This window comes from Cardiocondyla obscurior, linkage group LG24 (assembly GCF_019399895.1).
Source record: "Cardiocondyla obscurior isolate alpha-2009 linkage group LG24, Cobs3.1, whole genome shotgun sequence".
NCBI lineage: Eukaryota > Metazoa > Arthropoda > Insecta > Hymenoptera > Formicidae > Cardiocondyla > Cardiocondyla obscurior.
In genome coordinates this window covers 133,371-153,965 of record NC_091887.1, presented here as the reverse complement: position 1 = coordinate 153,965, position 20,595 = coordinate 133,371, and the positions used below count along the sequence as shown (strand labels likewise).

Genomic DNA, 20,595 nt, shown 5'->3' with positions numbered 1-20,595 from the left:
AGAGATTCTTTCCGAACCTGTCAAACTTTAACTTGGTTTTTTTTTCTTGTGATTCTTTTGGATTTTTTTTTTTTTTTTTTTTTTGCGATTGAATTTGCAAATTGTATTATTTTAATAATATTTTTTTGCGCCGAGGATATTGTTTGAGAGGAAAGGAGTCTTTGATTGGGCGTTGGATTTTTCCACTGGCGAAAGGACTCTGACTTTGCGTCGCCGGCGACGGCGGCGGCGGCGGCGGCGCCGTCTGAAAAAGAGTGTCGTCCTCGTTGGCGCCGTCGAAGTCTCGTTACGTCCGAATGGTCGTCAACACGGGGTCGTCTCTCTCGAAATACACGAAATGTAAGAGCGTACACGCGGGGAGAAGGGGTGGTCGTTTCTCCATATGGCCAATAAATCGGACGACTTTAAGAGCGCGGTGACTGCCGGCGCTTCGGCTGCTGTATCCGCGCGGACCGTTCGCGAGGAAAAAAAAAAGGGGGGCTTGCGCCAAAGGCGCGGTGGCGAGAATAAATCGCTTCGCGACAACCGGAACGACGGAATTCGTGGCCACGGGTAAACGCGGCTGATGATGGAATTAAAATAGACGCGGGAATAAATTGTCGAACCGGCCAAGGCGCGACCGCTCTTTCAGTGGGAGGCGCTAATATTAGAGGTAGGCCCACGCGAGTAACCCGCGCCGGGCCGCGCGTTTCATCTCGGCGCGGCTTCCTCTTTCGTCCGCACTTCGAAATAGTCCGGTCGACCGATAAGACGGACCCGCGGCGGCGTTTGAAGAATCGCGCAAGTCGTGATTATGGCCCGCGATATCGGCTAGTGAAACCCGACCTCGCCAAACGGACGGAAAAGGGCGAAATTTAAGCGATGGGGCTACACGTCGATCGACGATCGCTAGCCAGATACTTCCTCGCGGGATGCATCGTGTCGTTGTCGACGAATCTCGCGCAAGTCGAAGGTAAGCGAGCCGTTTGTCCCCGGCTACCGCTCGCCAACCTAATTAGCGCAAGCACAGAGTCGCTCCTATTAATCACACATTCTTTCCACATATTAAAAAGGTGCACCGGCTTAATTAATCCGTTCCAATAGCTCGTGAAGGTGACCGTATCGTCGAGAAAAGCGAGCGGGTAATCGAGCCATTGCGAAAAATTTTCCCCGAGTTGCCATCGTTAGGCTTTAAAAAGGAATCTTTATTTTTCATAAATTAGCGACGTATCTTTGCAAGACTTAATAAAATGTACAAATAGAAATGTGTCAGCTTGCGTTTGTTCAACCATCTAGATGGATATTCCTTTAACCCCGTTCTTTGCATAAAATGATATTTCGCAGGCAGGAAGTGCGCGTGTACGAGCAAAGCCTGCAAAGAAGCTGGCGTAGATACTTGTAGAACGAGATTCTTCTGCTACACCGAACTCATCGTGACAACGGGTCGAGAAATCGGTGAAAGTACGACTACGAGAGGATGTACAGAGTACGTATGTCGCGAGTGTAAATCACTCTGATATTTAACTAAATTATTACGTCCACGAGTATTTATTTCAAAATATTAATTTCTATTTAAATTTTTGGAAAGAAATTAACAACGACAAATAGGTATTTTTGGTAGAAATATATAATTCTGGCTCTTTACATCTAAGTAAAATGTCAGGAGATCCAAAATATTCGCGTCTCCTCGCAAACAGGATTTAATTTGTCATTTCGTTCGAGTTTAATTAACCCTGTAATATAAATTCAGGAATGTGTCGTGGCGCGAGAATAACCTTGACGAGATAATCAAGCAAAAAGGTTTCCGTGATTTTTATTAAATGCCTCATTAATAATACTCTCGAGATCATCTTAAAAGTGGCAGTTGCGATAAAAATTCATTTATCAAAGTCCAGTTATTATGTTAATAAAACTGCCTGCTGGCATTCGTTTTCTTCGAGCTTGTAGATTTCCAGTTTCAGACGTTACAAAAGTTGAAATTAATAATTAATAATATAATAAATTTAAATTGTTGCGACAAAGTTGAGCCGACTGTTACGATTACCATCGCGGTGCAGTCAAAGATAAAATTTTTATTTGATAAAAGCATGTCATAAAAATAGATAGAGTCTTCCCGTTATTTCGATTGTAGTTTCAAGTATGCGAGAATAATGATTTACCTAATATTTGAAGAAAAATGTTCTTCCATTCGTTACGCGCCGATCTCTGTGAAAAGTATTCCTAAAAAGGAAAGCAGCCTTCGTCAATTGACGTTCGTATTGTCGCACGCAGGGGTGCCACGCCATTGTTGTGCGAGACAAAGTCCTGGGCCACGAGACCGCGGCTGGGTGACGCCACGAGACCGTCGTCGACGAGTCCCCGAGTTCCCGTCCCCTGGCCCAGATTAAAATGTTGCAACAGCCACGACTACTGCAACGCAGACGGCGACGATGAAAATGCGAGCGCGTGGCCGCGCGAAAGAAAGGATCGGATGCGTATCGCGGCGGATCGCGAGGTGTCGATCAACGATCTGACGTCGGGGAATCGTGACGCGACCCTTACGTCGCAGGCTGACCGAAAATCTCAAGACTCGACGGAATCTGCGACCGAACAGACTATTCGGAATCGTATCAGGGCGTTACACGTCGCCGCTCTCGTTCTCGCTGTCGCAGCCCTTATATCCGTCCTGGCGTCTTGCTACGTGGTTACAAGGTACGCTTACATATTTCTTTTTTTTTTTTCAAATTAAAGTTAAAGAGTAAAAACGGGAGGGAAAAAAGAAAAAATTTGCGTGACAACGTCGAGACAAATAAATCTCAAGTACCGACGTGTCGACGTACGTGTGCCACTGTGTGCAGAGACGGGAATTAACATTGCGTATAATTAACGAACGGCGAAAATAAATCCATTCGAAAGCAGCTTCGGCAAAGCGTAGAGATCCCCCCGTGTTAATCACACGGGGAGCATCGAGCAAGTACAAAAATGGCCCAAGAGACGGGAACTCAGTTTTTCCTCGCGGAACGGCTAATTATTTTGCAATTTCTCGAAAGCAAATCTGTAATATCCCTATACTTAACTTTTTTTTTATCCAGACACTTTGGCGGTATTGACGCTTCTCCAATCTCATTGACGGCATTCCTGCATTTTAGGCTCGTTCCTTATTATCTATCCAATTTCCTTTCCCTCGGCCATTCGACCGCACTTTCGTAGAGTAGTTTTGTCGCGACTCACTAAAAGGCACCTCCTTATCAGTCTACCTCTCGACGAGAGGCCCGATCCTCCAGTCTTTCCTTCTGAAAACCGTAGATAGCGCGCGGCTTGGGGGCTTCTCACAGACCTGCCCTCTAATCTTCGTTCTCCGAATGGTTAAGTGGGTTTTCGAGTTCGGGAATGTCTCGGTTCGACCTACCTCGTATACACCTTGGGGCTTAGCGTATAATAAACGCGCGTGTCGTTAGTTTCTCATTCTTTTTGCCTTGGAACGGATGGTATCGCGAGCAGGCCTTCGTCATCTCCCGATCTTTTCGCTTTTTATGTAATAAAAATGACTCAAGGTTTTTACCATTCCATTTGCCATTCTTGCAAGAATACTCGCAGAAGCCCTTAAATAATTAATTCTTTTGCCCCTTTCCCGCGATCGTGTTGCCAACGACCGCTTCAGCTCCACGCGTTTTACGTCGAGGGATTTGTTTTCCATCGTTCACCGTTCCTAATCCTCGTCAGGCATATCCGAAGAAACCTGCGGAGAGTAACCGGGACGAGATCCGGTTTTAAGTGGACCGGAATTTGCGGCATCATGTGTGTCGAATCGATTTTTGATCGTGATTTATACACAGGAAGCTCGACGAGTTACCTAAAGACGACCGTAACAAATATCATTTTTAACTATAATACAACTTAAACACACGCGCGTTAATTTTTTTTTTTTTTTTTTTTTTTTATTAGACGCGCATCGTGTCGTAAATATACTCCTTTTTCTCAAATCCCTTACGTATATCTAATAACGTGCAAAATAATATTTTATACAACGGATTCTGGAACGATAAACATGTGAATAACAAAGGTGATCTTTTTTATTCCCTTTCAGATTGCTACGAAGTAATCGTTACGTAATAGGAACGGTAAACTACTCGTGAAGAAGATGCCGAAACTTTATAGATACATTGTGGATCGCGGCTTTTTCTGCGGCGGAATAAAATCGTCAGACCCGCGCAGGTAAAGTACCATCCGTCGCGATTGCGCGAAATGTAACTCGGCATATCTTGCGGCACGAAAGATAAGAAAGGAATCTATCGCCCCCGGTGCAATTAATTACGATACTTTTTATTCGTCTTTTATAGAAATCAATTTTATAAACTTACGTTCGTTCGCGGCTCGCGGAGATATAATTCTCGTCGCGATCGTACGCGGCCGATCGACTGCGAACGGGAAATATAAATAGAAGCCGACCGCGCGGGAGATAACTGCTGCCGACAGGCTGGCCGAGTCTGTATTAAAGCAATTTTTTGTTACGCCCGCTGGACAGCTTTCAAGTTCCAGGCGAGAGCGCCTTAGCGCCGGCACGGCTGTCGACTTGGCGAATCACGAGCGATCGAATATCGCGCGCTAATAATATTATCTCGGGGGGTCATATTAACCCTTGCCAGACGAAACGATAAATCGTAATCGATGGTCCGCTCATCAAAACTCTAAGTAAGCCCGTCGAACTTTCTTCGAACTGTCGACGCCTAGGATATTTATGGCACTAAAGGGTTTCGAAGAGACTCGTTCAAGTTTTACTTTTAAATTGCAAACGATCGCTTACCTCGAGTCTCGAGTCTTGTCGCTCAAGTACTTTTGCCTGCCCACGCTTACTTCTTCTACCTTGCGAAGCTCGAGTTTAATTTTCGAAACTGTAGACTTTTTTAATCGTTCGAAGCGTCGCTGCGTCATTAAGCCTAATCACGCGGTTCCCTAAATAACGAAGCTGTGCCTCTGTTTAGGATTCGAGTCGTTACGTTCCCGCGCAAGAGGAAGCTTAAAAATGCGACGTCACCCTTGACGAGCGATCTCGATGAGACGCGAGATGCGACGTGCGTGTATTCGATGAAGCTTCGTGAAGAGCAAATCGGTCGACTACATCGGCGTTTCTTTGTTCCACGTCGTGCGACTAACGGTGGTGGGCCATGTAAGCTCGAATTCCCCCGCTGTCCGTCGAGCGAAGGCCCCTCGAAAGGGCGATCGGCATGCCAGGTGCCCCAGGGTTCCCTCGTCCCTCGTCTTTGGTTGTTTCAGCGTAATTAGTCATCCTCCAGGTTGCCGCAGCACACGCATACACACATCTCGATCGAACAACGGAGGAATAACGCGGGTGCGCCTAAAACGCGCCGAGTCCGTGGAAGAGAAAATAAAATAAAAAAAATATATATATATATATATATATAAAAGCAATTTTTATTCGAGATATAAATAAAAGCATTGACGAGGAAAGAGACGTCGCCGTAACACAGTGGATCTTTTATAGGTTTGACACGATTGCGCCTAGTTTCTGAATGCATCACGCGCGCAATTAGACAGATTTCGAATGCGAATTAGCGGGATTACTGTACGTGATTGAGCGAGGGGTGTATGAAAAACATTAAAAGTTAAATAAAAGTTGCAAAGCGCAATGTTCGTATCGTAGCGTGGATTAATAATCGGGTTACGAGGGACGTAACGGCAAAAGAAAGCTCGTCTGACGATCTGACGGGGAAAAAGCGGGCAAAGACGCGTCGCCCCACTTTGGCGTCGGGCGGCCGCCGTCCTCTTTCTCACCGACTTTCCGCTGACAAATCGCACGCATACCATTTTTCGTTACCTACGCAAAACGCGAGGATCCGACGCCACGTTTTCTTTTAACGCGAGCTAGAGAGCTCGGATTATTTCATACTCAAAGAAAGGAAAAAGAAAAATTTACACGCTCGACGTTGCGAAAAATTGGAGGGTCGGGAGAATCTTGGAATGTGGGGCGCAAACGAGGATCAACGAGATCGCAGAGTCGAGGAATAATTAGCTGGGCGACCGGCGTGGGGTACGGCGCGGTAATGAGCGCGGCGCGCGGTCGGTGGTAAGCAGATAAGGAGAGCTTCGCTCTCCTTTAAAAACCATTCCGAGGAAGCGGTCGTGGTCGGGTGGCCCGCGCGGGGTGCGCTCCTCCGCTCCGAGCCCTCCGAGGTGGCCGACGGCTGGCGGCCGGCGGCTGGCGCCAGGCGAGGCGAGTCGAGTCAGTCAGCCGCCGGATATCGTTGGAGTAACGTGTCGAACGCTCCGTTCCAGGGCTTCTCGCGCGCGCTTCGCCAGTCGTCTCGCGTAATGCTCGGGCCGATCGCGACGATGATCCTGGCGCGTTAAACCCCGCGAGGACGACACATGCCTCGTTCTCTGAAAGTCGATCGGCGCCAGATCAAGACTCCCCACGAGGACGGCGATCATCCCGAAGTTGCATCGATTTCAAGCTGAGCCGCTCGCGTACGGGATGTTACCGCGCGACGTGTTGACGATGCTCGCGATAGCGACGACGGGCCTCGTCGTCGCCGTCGCCAGAGGGGCACCCACCAATCTCGACCCGGAAGACTACGAGGCGCTCGCCGACCACGAGACACATCCCGTCGACAAAGGTAGCGGCGTTTATTATATCTTTAAGCTCGAGCGAGCGTTACGTTTTCTGCTTTACTCTGCGTCCCACTCGAGACTCGGGTCGAATTATTTTTCGCTTCTCTCTCTCTCTCGAAGAAGAAGAAGAAGAAGAAGAGAGTTCTTTGTTTCGAGTTCTATCTTGAAGAAAGTCTTTTGGGGTAAAAAGTAATAACTTGCACGCGAGCGATTGCACAAAGCGCGACGCGTGGCGCGTACACGTGTTCGGGATGCTTGCTTATCAATTCTCATGAATTCAACGAGAAAGAACCTGTGGTCGACTCGATTATATACCCGCGAGATTAAATATTAATTAAAAGAAAACCCATGGTTTCGCGAGATTGAACGGCAAACTCGCGCGTTTTCAATAGACTTGTTTTAAAATAAGGAAACAATATTTCGCTCGCGCTGCCGATTAGAGAAACCAATTAATCGGTCGGAGCTGTGCGTTTATTCAGATTCGGAGTAGAACGCGAAGCGGGCGAAAAGTTTTCCGAAAAGCAACGTTCGATTCAGAGTCGATTCACGTCGAGAAGGGTGGTCCGCTAAAAATATCCGGCGCCGAAGAATTTTGTCGAAACACGTTGGTTGCAAACAAACAGAGGCTATTACGCGATGGTGTAAGCTATCTTGAAAGGGGGTCGGTCGCCGTTCGTGGAACGCTCGGGAGCGCGGGCAATAAAATCGTTTACTCGAATCGAGCGCGAACGAGCGGGGCGACGCTCGACGCGACGCAAAGCGCGACACAAGAATGATTCATGATCGATCGATAGATTTACATCCGCCGGGCGCCAAGAAAGGCGGCCCGCTCTCATCGCCGTGCCGTGCCGTGCCGTGCCGTGCCGTGCTTTCTTTCTTTCTTTCTCCGGTTAAGTCAGCTTACCGCAAAATACGATATTAATTTATGTGTATCAACTTGGATATACAAATAATCTCCAGCTAGCAATTCCCGGACAAATTACGTATGCGGTAGACGTATCTTTAGACGATATCTATGACGGCTCGTGACTCGGGCCTGCTTCGACCGAGCTCCAATTAATTTAATCGAAAGTTAAATTTAATACAATAATCCAAAAAGGAGAGCTTTTTTTTTAATTAAATAGAAAAATTCTCATTAAATTAATTGAAAATTTATTCAAGCGTGGACTCTTGGCGTCGCGTCGTTTTCTCTACAAGCCGCGGCTTTGTTTCTCGCGTGCGGGCACGCGCACATCTGCGGAGATAGAAAACGAATACCGGGCGAGCCAGAAATTTGGAATCTTTCGTCATTTTCGCACGCGATAACAGAAATAAAAGGACGATAGATATAAAATGTACGGCGGGCGCCAGCTAGGCGCGCGGATACCGCCGTGCGTGGCGCGTTATATACCTATATGCATGATAAATACCGACACGCTTGTTGCACGCGTAGCGCACATTGTTGCATCACGTCCGCGTCTCGTTTTTTTTTTTTTTTTTCCCCCTTATTTCTTTCTCGGATAATTCTACAAAACGGATGGAAATCAAACCCAGTTGACAGACAATAAAATTAGCTTCTTTTCGAAATAGAAATCTCTAAACGACTGTCCGTTGATTACTTCTTTATACATACTTATATCTTCGCGAGCCTTGGAGTTACGATTCAAGTAAAGCATTGTTTTCTATCGCTAATATCATCGAGAGATAGTATTAAAAAAAAAAAAAAAAAAAAAGTTTAAAGTGAATTTATCGGCGATATCGTTGTTCATATAATCTTGCATTGGCTTCGATTTGCATTCGTCGCCGGCGCGCCGTGTCGAGTCGAGTCAAGCCGAGCTACCGTTGTCTCTCGAGTGGTGAGTGGCGCGACACGACGAAAAATGCGAGCTCATCGACGCCGGCGAGGAGAGCGGCGCGTATGCACGCACACGGCCGGTTTATCACTCGCACATGCCCGCGCCCGCACACACGCTCCTCCTAAGTACCGCGGCGTGGCCGACTACCGCGTACAGCTGGCGCACGCACGCACACACGCGCGCGGACACAGCCTCGGTGGCGCCTGTCGGCCACGCGGATGTGCACGCGTGCGTGACGAGTTTGTACCTCTTTGGCTATATGCACACATACGTCCCGCGCATAAATACTTGCCGTGTACAAGCGGGGTCCCGCGAGCCGATCGCCGCTGGCCTCGAATCGCCAACGAACGGGTCTGCCCAACTTTACGGAATTCATTCGAGGACGCGAGGAAATCGTTTCCTCTTCGAACAATTAATTCGTGAATCTTCGACGCGAGTCACGAAACAGCGTGGGTTTTCTTCCCTCGTTGAAATGCGGCAGATTCCACGCCGCGCGTCGCGCGATAAAAATTTTCAATCGCCGCAACTAAAATTCCTTCGCCGAAAGGCTCGCTCGACAGCCGCCTGAAAGTAGGTAGTACAGCATCGAGCTTCTTTATCAGCCAGATGGATTTACATAATAATGCATACGTAATTTGTCCAATTTAACATTCGCGACGATGCTTCCCGCCTTTTGTTATGTAAAAATTACGCGCGCAGCTTTCCGCGGCGCCGCATGCAATCACGTATGCGATCGCATAAACGATCACGCGTACGCGATCTCGCTATAAATATAGTCCCGCTCCTTAGAACACGTATGCCACTTTATTGAGCCTCGAATGCCGCGAGCGTCCGTGGCGATGGTCTCGCCGTTATCCGTCGGACATTCCGACGAAATAGCGGAGGAAAAACTGTCGCGTCTCCGACGACAATCGTCTCGATAACATTTCCCGCAGGGTAAATAGCCGCGTCTGGGCCGCCTGGCGCCGGTTCGCCCTTCATTTTTCCCGCTCGGCGCCCAAAGCGCATTCCGCGATAAGGCTCGCGGAAAAATCCTTTTCCTACGATCGGATGTCAATCCCCGCGCGCCGTATCCGCGGCATTCAAAATAGCGTGGCGTATGCTAATAGCGAGCGCCTCGCTACTTCGTATGCGGCGCATCGCCCGCGTGGCATGTGCAAGCTCGAGAATCGAGATGCGTCGAATCCAAATGAACGGGGACTGTCGCAATCCGCCGTTCGACGCGACGACCGCCCCGGCGATCAACGAACTTACCACGGCCGTCGTTAGGCTCGTTGCCGTCTAAATTGACGAGAACGACGTTCGCTTAAGCTCCGATAGTTCCTCAATCGTAACGATCTCGTGCTTTCGATCGGGAAACGCAAATAAACCGATTCCTTCTCGTTACTTTTAAGTAACGGGCCAACTCGAACGTGTTTGCGCGCTTTCGTACATTTATTTGCATTTTCGCGGCGCATTTGCAATCACTCGCTGGGCAAAATATCTCTCTCTCTCTCTCTCTTTCGCTTCTATATACGCGTACATATGTACGCGTTACATACGTTGACTCACGCCTCGCATCGGAATCACGTAGCGGCGAGAGCAGCGATAGCTAGCCAATAACGGCGCGACCGTTCTGGATCAATTAACGCGATTCCGAGCTTCCCCCTTCGCGGCACTTTTTGCAGATCGATGACGTGTTTGCGCCGTTCGAGGCGAGCGAAAGTGCTCGCGAGATAAAGGCGAGAATCCCGCCGACTACGTCCTAGATTACCAGCCGACGAGTTAATTGCTGTAAACAATTAGTTAATTAATTATTTCGCGCGAAAGAAAATTTTGATGAGAGACCGGCACCGCCCGTATTGCGCGCGCGGCGATACTTGACGCAACGGGACGGAGACTCCGTCTTTACGCTCCCTTGTACAAATACCTCGTATCGATGCAGTCACAATATGTCTCTATAAATAAACGCGCGATACATCAATGCGATATATTCTAGGAATCAATGTCAACGGTTGCAACGCGCACGAGTTAAAACTGCAATTTATTCCCGTTCAACTGCTTTCCCCTATTTTTCTTTTTTTTTTTCCAAAAAACATAATTTAAAAAGTGCGAAAAAATCATATCGCGCGCTCCGCGCACACGTCCGCGGGGTATAAAATAATAAACGGTGCGTTATGTAGAAGGCCTCCGGTTTCATTGACAGCGCTCGATGAAGCGTGGCTGAATGAGAAACGCGATACCGTTTCCCAAGTCGTTCGCGTGCGCCGCCGAAGCTCGGGATACCCCTAGGTTTACCGATTAGCAAATCTACCTGCCGTCGAGAAAATCGAGAAGAGCCGGGGCCGGGGCAAGGAAACTTGGACAATTTTTTTCGATCGGTGTCCGCGTACACGTAAAATAGAGGAGAAGGAGGCAAGTTTAAACGATTTGGCGGTCACCCTTCGTTTTCGAGTTTAATTAGCTAGAATCTCGAGTTAATCACGGGCGCTTTCGGCGAGCGATAATCAAAGATACGCGCGGGTTGCCTCCGCAAAAAAAAAAAAAAAAAAAAAAAAAAGAAAAAATGCACGAAAATTATCATAAAGGGCTCCGCGTTCCTCGCGAAGCAACGCTTGTAATTTCGAGCAATTTGGCAATTGCATATAATTGACTCGACGAGGATGCCTTTTACTTGCCGACGGGGTCCGCTCGCGTCGCGTCCGCGTATCCAAGTTAAGTAGGGCTAATCACCGGGTTGCCGAGCCCCGGGAACATCAAGAGTCCGTCTTCTAGCGGCGAAACGCCGGGATCGTGTATATACTTATGCCGTGCCGGCCGTATATATTCGGTTCGGCCCTATATTCGGGATGCCGGAATGCCTTAGATACGCGTACCTGGCCTGTGCCCCTTGTCCATGGAAGTGGAATGGCAGGGCCCCCGAAGTGAAGGCCCCTCCGCCTACTTCCCAGAACAAGGACCCCGGCAGTCCATTGTTCTTGCTAATTGCCACCCCGCCGTAACCATCCGGCGGCGTTCGCCCCGCTTCCCGAAACGCTCGTAATGGTCGAATAGAGCCGGGTCCCAGCCAAAGCAAATACCACCTTCGATACCGTACCTTTGTAAAACGAAATTTAGCCGAAAGCACGCGGGGATCAGGTGGATCGTCCCACGCTCCTCGTCCCTCGCCCAAAGGAAGGTTCGTTCATCCCATTGCGAAAACGCTCGAGTTGCGACCCGTTTCTCTTTCAGACACTAGCGATTATTCTGCGTAGGGATGATCCTTCCGTAGCATTTGTTTATGCGCGTCCTGTGAGGACGACAAAAAAGCATTCTTCGACATCTCGCGCGGGATTATGCCCAGAACCTTGTCTTCAGTTCCGGCTTAGTTTTCCACAGCCTACCACGATAATTTAGCCGGTGCTTCAGGTAACGTTTCGTCGTTTTTAGGTTTTATTCCGACGCCGAGTTTGAGCCGAAGCCAAAAGTCTCGACGCTCTACCTCGTTGCTCGAAATTTCTCTTTCCCCCTCGCTCCCTCTAAAAAAATAATTGCTTCGAGAAATATTCGTCCTCGAATTTTTTTTTCAAAGCTCGACGAAACTATTGCAAATTGAGTATCGTCGAGATACGAAGCGCGTCACTCGAAAGCCGAGTTTCTCACGAGTTTCTCGCTGGGTGAGCTTCTTCGCCAACGGACCGGTCCTCTTCGGTCTCTTCATCAACAGCGGTCTTTCGACCACTCCTTTCGTCTTTCCATGGTGATGAGTCGACCCTCTTGTTCCTTTTCGCATAACTCCTTTCCCGCGAGTTTGCAAAGTCCCCTTCCGCTCGTAAGTGCGAACAGGTGTTGTCTCGTCGCTGCCGCTTCGTCGTGGAGACGGAATCGCCAACGTTTCCTCTCGATTCTCGGATGATTTTTCGACTTGTGATTTATGTGTAATCTTAATCGCTTTCTTTTTTTTTTTTTTTTATAATATTTCTGTTGACTGCCGTGTATAACATCTACCGCATTCTTTTGCGTACATAAAGGCTCGTGTAATATAATAATATTCGCTAACGAGAAAGTATTATTATATAATTAGTAACATAATCATTTTTTAATATAAATCATAATAGAGATTAATTTAAATGGAATAAAATAAGTGATCGAACGCGCGAATACGTCAAGGCTTGCTAGCGCGACCTTTTAATCGCGATCAAGTATTCCGAAGTTATACAGACGTATGTATGAACGTTTGCAATTCTTACGTTGTACACGCGAAACAGAGACGCGACTTGTTTTCACTCTCACGCTAATTATTACTTTACGCGCGGCGCGGATCGTGCTCGGTAGCGCTAATTAAGAAAGCGCGTTTGCTAATGCATTTCACTCAATATAGAGTTCGCAATGCACTTGAGCGATGTTACGCAACATTCTTCTCGCGAGCCACGAAGATATATTCGAAAAGACTGGCTAACTTTATCATTGCGCGGCGAATACCGATGTAATGCGACTTCTGTGCATACGCATACGCATATAATTTGCGTATGTCGGGTCGACGCTCTTCTAATTGTACATACATACATACATACATGCAAACGGTACTCGTTCAAATTGAGTTTCTGTCACAAGCCTCTTGCGCTTTCTATCCTCGGGCGAGCGACTCGGAGGCCTCGAGGCTGCGCTTTCCAGTGTTACAAGTTTCATTCGAAATATGTCCTCTGTTTCTCTCTCTCTCTCTCTTCCTCTTTCTTTCTTTCTAACTCATCTTTTTCGACGGCTTTATATACGATAATATTATCAAACACTTATCGATATACTATGAGTCACGAAAAATGTTTTATCTCGTTATCTTACAGCAATAGATAATCGCTAGAGACAAAGGAAAATTGTCAAAGTACCCCCTGACATAAATAAGTTTCGTTTGTAAATTTTGTCTTTTTTTTCTGAAACTGATTTCTTGCAAAATAAAACGGTTAAGGCAAAAATGTACGTGGGGATCGCTTCGGTTGCCGAGTAAAAAATCAGTCAGATAATGACACGTTGAGATACTGATGAAACGTTCGATATTCGTTGATCAGAGTTACGTGTCGAGGGGAGTCGCCGGTGGGGTCCAATATCGAGGGAACGGGAAAAGAAATGCAGCCGCGAAGAGAGAGAGGAAAGGGGAGAGGGGAAACTCGTCGAGGCCGGGTCGGACCGGATCGGACCGTAGAATAATTAATATACCGTAGACGCATAACGAACGACTCCGCGATGCAGGGTGTTTGTTTTCGGATGGCTCTTCCCGGCCTCGGGGCTTGTCGGCCGTATCTCTCTTTGGTCGGGTCCTTCGACCTCCCGCTGCTTTCCTTCCCTTTTCCTTTTTATTTTAAACGCCGCATGCACGCGCACAAGACCCATCCTCCTTCTTGGACTTTTCTTTCGGAAGGCTACCGTTCTTTATTTCGGCTCAACTGGCTTTACGACTTTAAAATACGCTTCGGATATTCGCAGATTCACGGCTCAAAGTACATATGTGCTCGCGAAAAGTATCACGCCGAAATGATTTATTGAGGGTAATTAAATTTTCGCAGGGTCTTTGGTTATCTGTTCTCAAAAATCTAAAAAGTTGAAAAGAGGGATATTTTATTTTGATAAAACTGAATGAAGGGAACTGTAGGAAAGTCTTTGACCTGATTTCAATGTGAAATGGAGGCAACTTTTACAGCCGTCTGTAATTTCCTAATTTTTCTCGCGTGTGGTATTTGACGCAGAATGCATCGACAAACGAAAGAGAAAAGAAGAGAGAAAAAGACTCGGGGGAGGTACATACATGTGCGCGCAGCGCTGCGTGCCTCTCTCTCTCTCTCTCTCTCTCCCCATATATCCTCTCCACTTTAATCTTTCTTTTGTGACTCGGCTGTTTTAGCGTTTTTTAGTTCCCGATGAGCTGGACCCCGACAGGTCGCGAGCGGAGAGAGAGAGGGAGAGAGAGAGAGAGAGAGAGAGAGAGAGAGAGAAGGGTCGGCAACTCGCAAGGCTCGCTGCCAGCAAGCGAGAGAGAGGAGGCAAGCATCGCTGCGGGCTTATTAGCAAGAAACCGGTGGAGAAAGACGAGGTCGCGAGGGGGACCAGGCAAGATATTAAGCCGGGGGTTGGGGTAAACCAAGTCGAGCGTACTCACGGATAGAGATGGCCTCGCAATATCGCAATAAACGTTCCTCGTGTCTCCGATCCTCTCTCTTCCACCGTTTCTTCTTCATTTATTTCGTAGAGGTCCTCGTTAAACTCACAGCCGCGTTGGGTTTAGAAAGGCCTTGCCGCGCTGAACACAGCTTCACTGTTTCACTCGCGATTTTTTATTTCTGTCCAACGGTTAAACCTCTCGACTCGTTCGATATTTATACTTGAAATAAGCTGTTTTCTATATTCAATAACTTTTGGCAAAGAACTCCCGGATGTATTTCGTTTCGATTATGCGTTTGTATAGGTGATGGAGAAATTGAAAGCAAATAAAATAGAGAATCCGTCAATCCCGGGATTTATTAGGCGTCGAGACTCCGAAAACGGTGGAAAAGTATCTCGAGAGTGTAGATTGAGCGAGTTGAGGGCACAAGCTGTAGGGGGGAGGGGTCGCTGGCGTCATCTCTGGTCAACATTAAGAAAGCTTGCGTCCTACGGTGGTAATAAAGGTTTTCCCATTGGGTAATCTCTACCATCGAGATTCACAATTGCATCTACATTTTGATTACAGATTCTTCTAACGTGGGAGAAGTAAGATGCTACTGCAATCAGCCGGAATGCGTGCCTCAGGGATACATGTGTCGCGGCAGAGGCTGCTTCACGAAATTACCATCGAACGCAAACGCGCCGCTTTCGAGAGCGGAACACACCGCTCACAGCGGCTGTCTCGGCGAAAGTTTCAAAAGTCGCCAGTGTCCCGCAGGATTTCTTTGCTGCGATCAGGATCTCTGTAATCACGTGGACAGTCCCGCGATGAGAAACAGACTCAACAAGACTCTACGAGGTGCGACGACGAGTGCTCTCTCTTTCCTTTCGCCATCTCTGCAATAACTTTCGATAAACTTGTTGTTTTTAACTTGTGATTTCTTTACGATGTTATTATAGTATTGCTCGGCGATCACCGGGCGTATTTGGCCCCGCAACTGCATCCGAATAGTCGCGGCGGAAGTCAGGCGACTGATGGCTGGTTTCCGACGGCGACGATTATCGTCGCTATCTGTGGATTCATCGTTTTGCTGATGATCGCCAGCTTGGCTGTCAGATGGCTTCAGCCTATGCCAGCGCAAAGTGGAAATAAATTCGCGTCGCATCGAACATCCGACAACGGGCCGCCCTTACTGGGACCACCGAAAGTGCCTCTGGTTTAATTCGACTCGTTCTAATCCTCGGATAAAGATTCCCCTTTTAAGTAATAGATTAATTACCAGAGCCGGCTGGCTGCGCTAGTTTTGATACATCGTGACTCACTCAATAATCGGAGTTGTGCCATATACAGCATAACGGAGAATACCGTTCGATTCGACATTGTACGTCAATTTACAGAACGCTCAAGCATCCGGATGCAGATCGGATAAGGTTTTCCTGCGACGAATAATCTTATCCTTAATTCAACTTGTTTCAACTCCATACATTTCTTACGATATACGCGTTATGTACATACGAATTTACCACCAAGTTTTACTAGGTTTAGAAGACAGAGTCACGTACCGAATTCAGCCATACGCGGCTGTCGTGAAAGCTAGCGAGTCGTCGGAGGCTCTACTTGGCTGTGAATTCTACGAAGAAAGCAACTACTGTAAATTATATATCGTAATGATAACGTATTACTCGTTGCATTTCCTCGAAATGTCGACGCGAGATGTGCGTCGTCGCGAGATCAAAGAGTGAGAATGGGTCTGGATTTTTTTCGATCCTTTAAACATGACGTTATGGCACAATCACGTACAATACGTTTTCTGTGCCGCCATAAGATTGTAAATATAGATACGCATCTATGTATTTTTTATCTCGAACGTGCGATACAAAATCAAATAAATTTGATATTATCCAAGCTGCGATGATACGAGAACATCCCTCAGTTGCGACCACTGAACTTTGTTCTCTGAGAATATTAGTACGTAATTTTAATTTACTAACGATACACATCAGTAAAAAATATAAAAGATTATATTTCGCAAATAATCTATAAGAGTTATTATAGAAAATAATTCTCTTTCTTTTCAGATCAACCAAGTTTTTGTTCAAGTCGTCATCGCGACTTCAGTCACAGCCATTAAATTTTGTAAAATTGTACCTTACGTTCTTTATATAAAAATATATATATATATATATATATATATATTTTTTTTTTTTTTTAACATATTTCATATGAGCACTATATTGTGATAGTACGACATAATAACGACTAAATGCATGTAGGTATATCTAGACTTCGTTTTGTACAGCAGATATGGCGTTTGCTGCGACATGATCTTATCGTGGGGTGCCGTGTGCTTCGAGCCTCACGATAAAGCTCGTAATTTACGCCCTCGACGCACCCGACACCTCACGCTAGCCACAGTCACCGCAGACAAGTGCTATATTTGCCCCTCAGTGTATATGTATGTTACTTGCGAGGAATGAAAGGAATAAAAGTGTGTCAAAATAGGGTGTATTCCTAATGTTTTCTCATTGCGTCTGTATTTTCGTTCATTGTATCTGTATTTTTATACATTACGTCTGTATTTATTTGTTCCTTTTCATCGATTTAACATACACATACCATATCGGTATATTCGGTATATTCGGTATATAGGAAGGATACGTCATTACTCTATAAAAAAGATATTTCGTTTGGCCAGCTCAAAAATTAATTTCATGCTGTTGAAATTCCAATCGTAAAACGCACATACACTATGTTTTGGCATCACAGTTTTAAAAAACTGTTCAATTTCACTATGTATATCATTCAATATATCCACAAAATTTCTTATTCATACCGGATTGTAACTTGCTGCTCATTCGTCCTCTTTGTCTCGAAAGAAAGTGCATTGCTTTATAAAAATACTGTTCAAGGTATTATATTGTATCCCTTTCTATTCTCATATCTTCGGCCAAAAAAAAGTTGTTTTTTTTTTGTTTCCTTTAAAAAAAAAATGGTTTCTTGCTTTCTCAATTGAATATCGGGCATTACATATCTGTATGTACATGCACACGATGTAGGAATATTGAGATTTAGCTTAATCTTTTCATCACAATAGTGTTCAGTCATTAGTCAACCCATACACAATGGGCTTTTTGTAATACAATAATACAGTGAGTTTAAGAAAGTATTTCTCCCAATGATTTCACATAGGCCTCGTGAATTTTTTGAATAAAATCCGGATCGCTTTTTAACAAATAAGTAAACGCTTGTAAAAGCTGAGTTTTCGTTAAAGGTTCCAATGATCTTGTTCTAACAGGTTCAGGTGGGCTAGGAGCGGCAAACATCACAGGTGGTATTAACGCTGGGGCTGATCCTCTCCCTGATAACGTAGACGCCACTGGCATAATGTCATCCGACGACTAAATCGAACAAAAAAATTCAAGTTTTTGCGTGTACGTGTATATTCAGGTGTTTCATAGATACAAAAAAATAATAAAAATTTTAAAAATGGTCTTACTGTGCTTCCTGATGCATGAGCAAGCAATGATGCAAGTGGATTAGTATCGTTGGTATTATTAACATTTGTAGCTTGATGATTTTTTAAAGTAGAGGATGCCACATTGGTTGGCGATTGTATCCTGAGAAATCCAGCCGATCCATTTGAATCATTAGCGTTTCGTGTAACAGGTAATGGCAGATCTTGAGACATTGGTGCTGAAGTAGATATCATTGATTCTTGTTGCGAAGTCGTTTTGTTTCGTCTTTTAGACTTGTTTGTGGATGGAATTATTATCAATTGCGATTGTTGAGATGGTTGTGGCGTTACAGATCTTTGCTGTTTCTCAATATGTTCTAAAGTATGTGCTGCTGGATGCGACATTAAGCGCGCGAGTAAAGGTTTACTTTCAACTGCAACTGTGGTTCCTGAAGGAGGTTGATCACCTGCTTTGAAATGTCCAGTGTTCACCTAGTCAAAGCAATATAAAATGAGGTACATAGATAGAGAAATGATTAATATAGCATATAAAAATATAGTACTAACCTTAGCTTTAGCAAAAAAGTCCATTACACTTTGAGAAGTGACGTCAGGTCCTAAGGGAGCGGAGAGAGGTCCAGAAATATTGTCAGTCATAGGCATGACTAATGGAGATTTTAATCCTGTCCCAGTGCTACAACTATCACATCCTCCTCCACCTCCACTGCTACCTCGGCTTGTATTAAAATCCTCTTGTGCTTTACTGAGCATACTGAATATATCCACATTGTTAACATTAGGTCCCGAAGTTTTTTTAGCCTTAATTAACGGTTTGTTACTAATTTTGCGATTTTCTTCACACTCTTTGAGAAGTTTATTTAACATATTTGCAATACGTATGCATTCTTCTTTTTCATAAAACCAAATACCATAGATATTGCATCTAGAATTTCTATATAAAAGAAATGGTTCTTGCAGTTGCAAATCTAAACCTGGAGCAACTGGTTCCACCAGATTGTTTGTATTCAATCTGCAATAAACATATTTTTATTACACCAAATTGTTAAATTAGAGTACAAGGTAGTTGCACAAAAGACAGTAAACTTTAATTGAATTAATTGGTGAATTTCTCAAACAAATCACTGGCGTTAGAAGAGTAAAACTCTGCATGCTTCTAGGCAATAGATGTATGAATGTGTGTGTATGCATGCATGTGTATATATATATATATCAGCTTGGTATACACTACCTGTTCATTATGAGAATACTGTTGTACGGTTCGCCGTTTCTCGAGTATAAGAACAGTGCACCTTCAATGTCGGTCTTGCCCCATTCATTTTCCTCTGCGTTGAACGTATACAATGCTACGTGAGTCGCGGTCTCCAAGATATCCTTCACGTAGGGATCGACCCGTTTCAAAGCGGCTACGTTCATTCTCAGCTCGGTTCGATCCGTCATAACTACAATATTACAATATAATAATAACAACGACGACAACGAGGACGATTGAAACGGCGATGCTTGGAATTCAACGTTTGCGAGCAGCTTGGCGTTAGCGCGACGCTTTTCTCCCCTGGCTGATTACCAATCACGGAAAGAGTCGTATTTTCAAATAACCGTAGCAGCTGCTCTCACAATAAACGCCATACTGCGCCATGTTAGAGACAGTGGAGACTCCAAGTCAATTCCAAAGTGCGATACCTTCGCGTGCATTGGCTGCGTTTTGGCACAAAAAGCATACTCGAGCGTCTATCGTTTCTTTGACGCGATTGGTCCTAATCCTTGCCAGTCCGCCGGATCTAAGTGTAAGCGCCAATCGCGGCGAAAAAGCCATATTGGCGAAAAAAAACCAATATGTCGCGAGCAACACGCAATGTCCAATGAAACTTAACTTTCTACAGGAAAGCAGAGCTCTTATTGGATATCGCGTGTCGCTCGTGGCGTAAATCGCGCGGGGGTGCATCCGACATTAAGCCGAGCTTGCAATATACGGGCCGACTTTGACTAGTTTGTATCTTGAGATTGTAAAACCTATGCCAATCGGATGCAAGATCATTTAGAACTCGACAAGCGCTGCGAACGGTTGCATCGGATGGCCCGTCGTTTGGCTATAACCTATACCTGCACACCTGCAGACCTCTTCCTCTCCTTTTTGTTGCGGTCGCATTTAAAAACGAAAGAAAAAAAAAGAAAGGTAAAGAGAAATGCAAAGAGATCAGACTTTTATCTTGATCCTCACTTTTCTAAATTAATTTTTCTTGGTCATTGAGTTGAATCAATCGTTGCAATCACGTCGCATTGCGCGGAAATTTAACAAGCAATTATTATCGCACAACAGGCAGAGATCCCGCGTTAGCGAGAATAACACAACCGCAGATATTTTATTCGGAAGCTTTATCTGCTTTATGACAAAGGATACCGACATCCGGAGGATATCGTCGTCGGAGTAACACTCCGCAAAAGGAAGGAACAATTGCCGCATGCTTTATTTCTAACTTGAAATCAAATAGTCGAAAACGTATGTATTTATATAGTATTCCGTAGAAACAGATTTGTTTTAATTAAAAGTTTAAAGTGGATATAAATTTAACTTAAAAATTGTACTTTCAACACAAAAATTAGCAATC

General features: G+C 45.5%; 2 protein-coding genes across 5 annotated transcripts; one reads left to right on the top strand and one right to left on the bottom strand.

The window, feature by feature from the left end:
• The first annotated feature begins 109 nt into the window (after nt 1-109).
• LOC139111496 (BMP and activin membrane-bound inhibitor homolog) lies at nt 110-17,015 on the top strand. Of its 4 annotated transcripts, none has more exons than XR_011547218.1 (5): nt 110-952; nt 1,324-1,465; nt 2,251-2,670; nt 4,046-4,173; nt 15,100-15,222. XR_011547218.1 is itself a non-coding variant. In XM_070671821.1 (4 exons), exons 1-4 carry the CDS (start codon nt 862-864, stop codon nt 15,107-15,109), a joined length of 663 nt encoding a protein of 220 aa, XP_070527922.1. In that variant the 5' UTR covers nt 110-861; the 3' UTR covers nt 15,110-15,242. The 4 variants fall into 4 exon arrangements, 2 of the variants coding, with proteins under 2 accessions (XP_070527922.1, XP_070527921.1); XR_011547217.1 differs by lacking the exon at nt 15,100-15,222 and adding an exon at nt 4,941-5,606; XM_070671821.1 differs by lacking the exon at nt 4,046-4,173 and having other exon boundaries at nt 15,100-15,242.
• A 14-nt stretch (nt 17,016-17,029) lies between these two features.
• Dcp1 (decapping protein 1) lies at nt 17,030-19,640 on the bottom strand. Its single transcript, XM_070671811.1, has 4 exons — nt 19,218-19,640; nt 18,536-18,998; nt 18,011-18,460; nt 17,030-17,912 (listed from the first exon to the last, which is right to left on the bottom strand). The coding sequence occupies exons 1-4, from the start codon at nt 19,424-19,426 to the stop codon at nt 17,670-17,672; spliced, it is 1,365 nt and encodes a 454-aa protein (XP_070527912.1). The 5' UTR covers nt 19,427-19,640; the 3' UTR covers nt 17,030-17,669.
• Nucleotides 19,641-20,595: the final 955 nt, after the last annotated feature.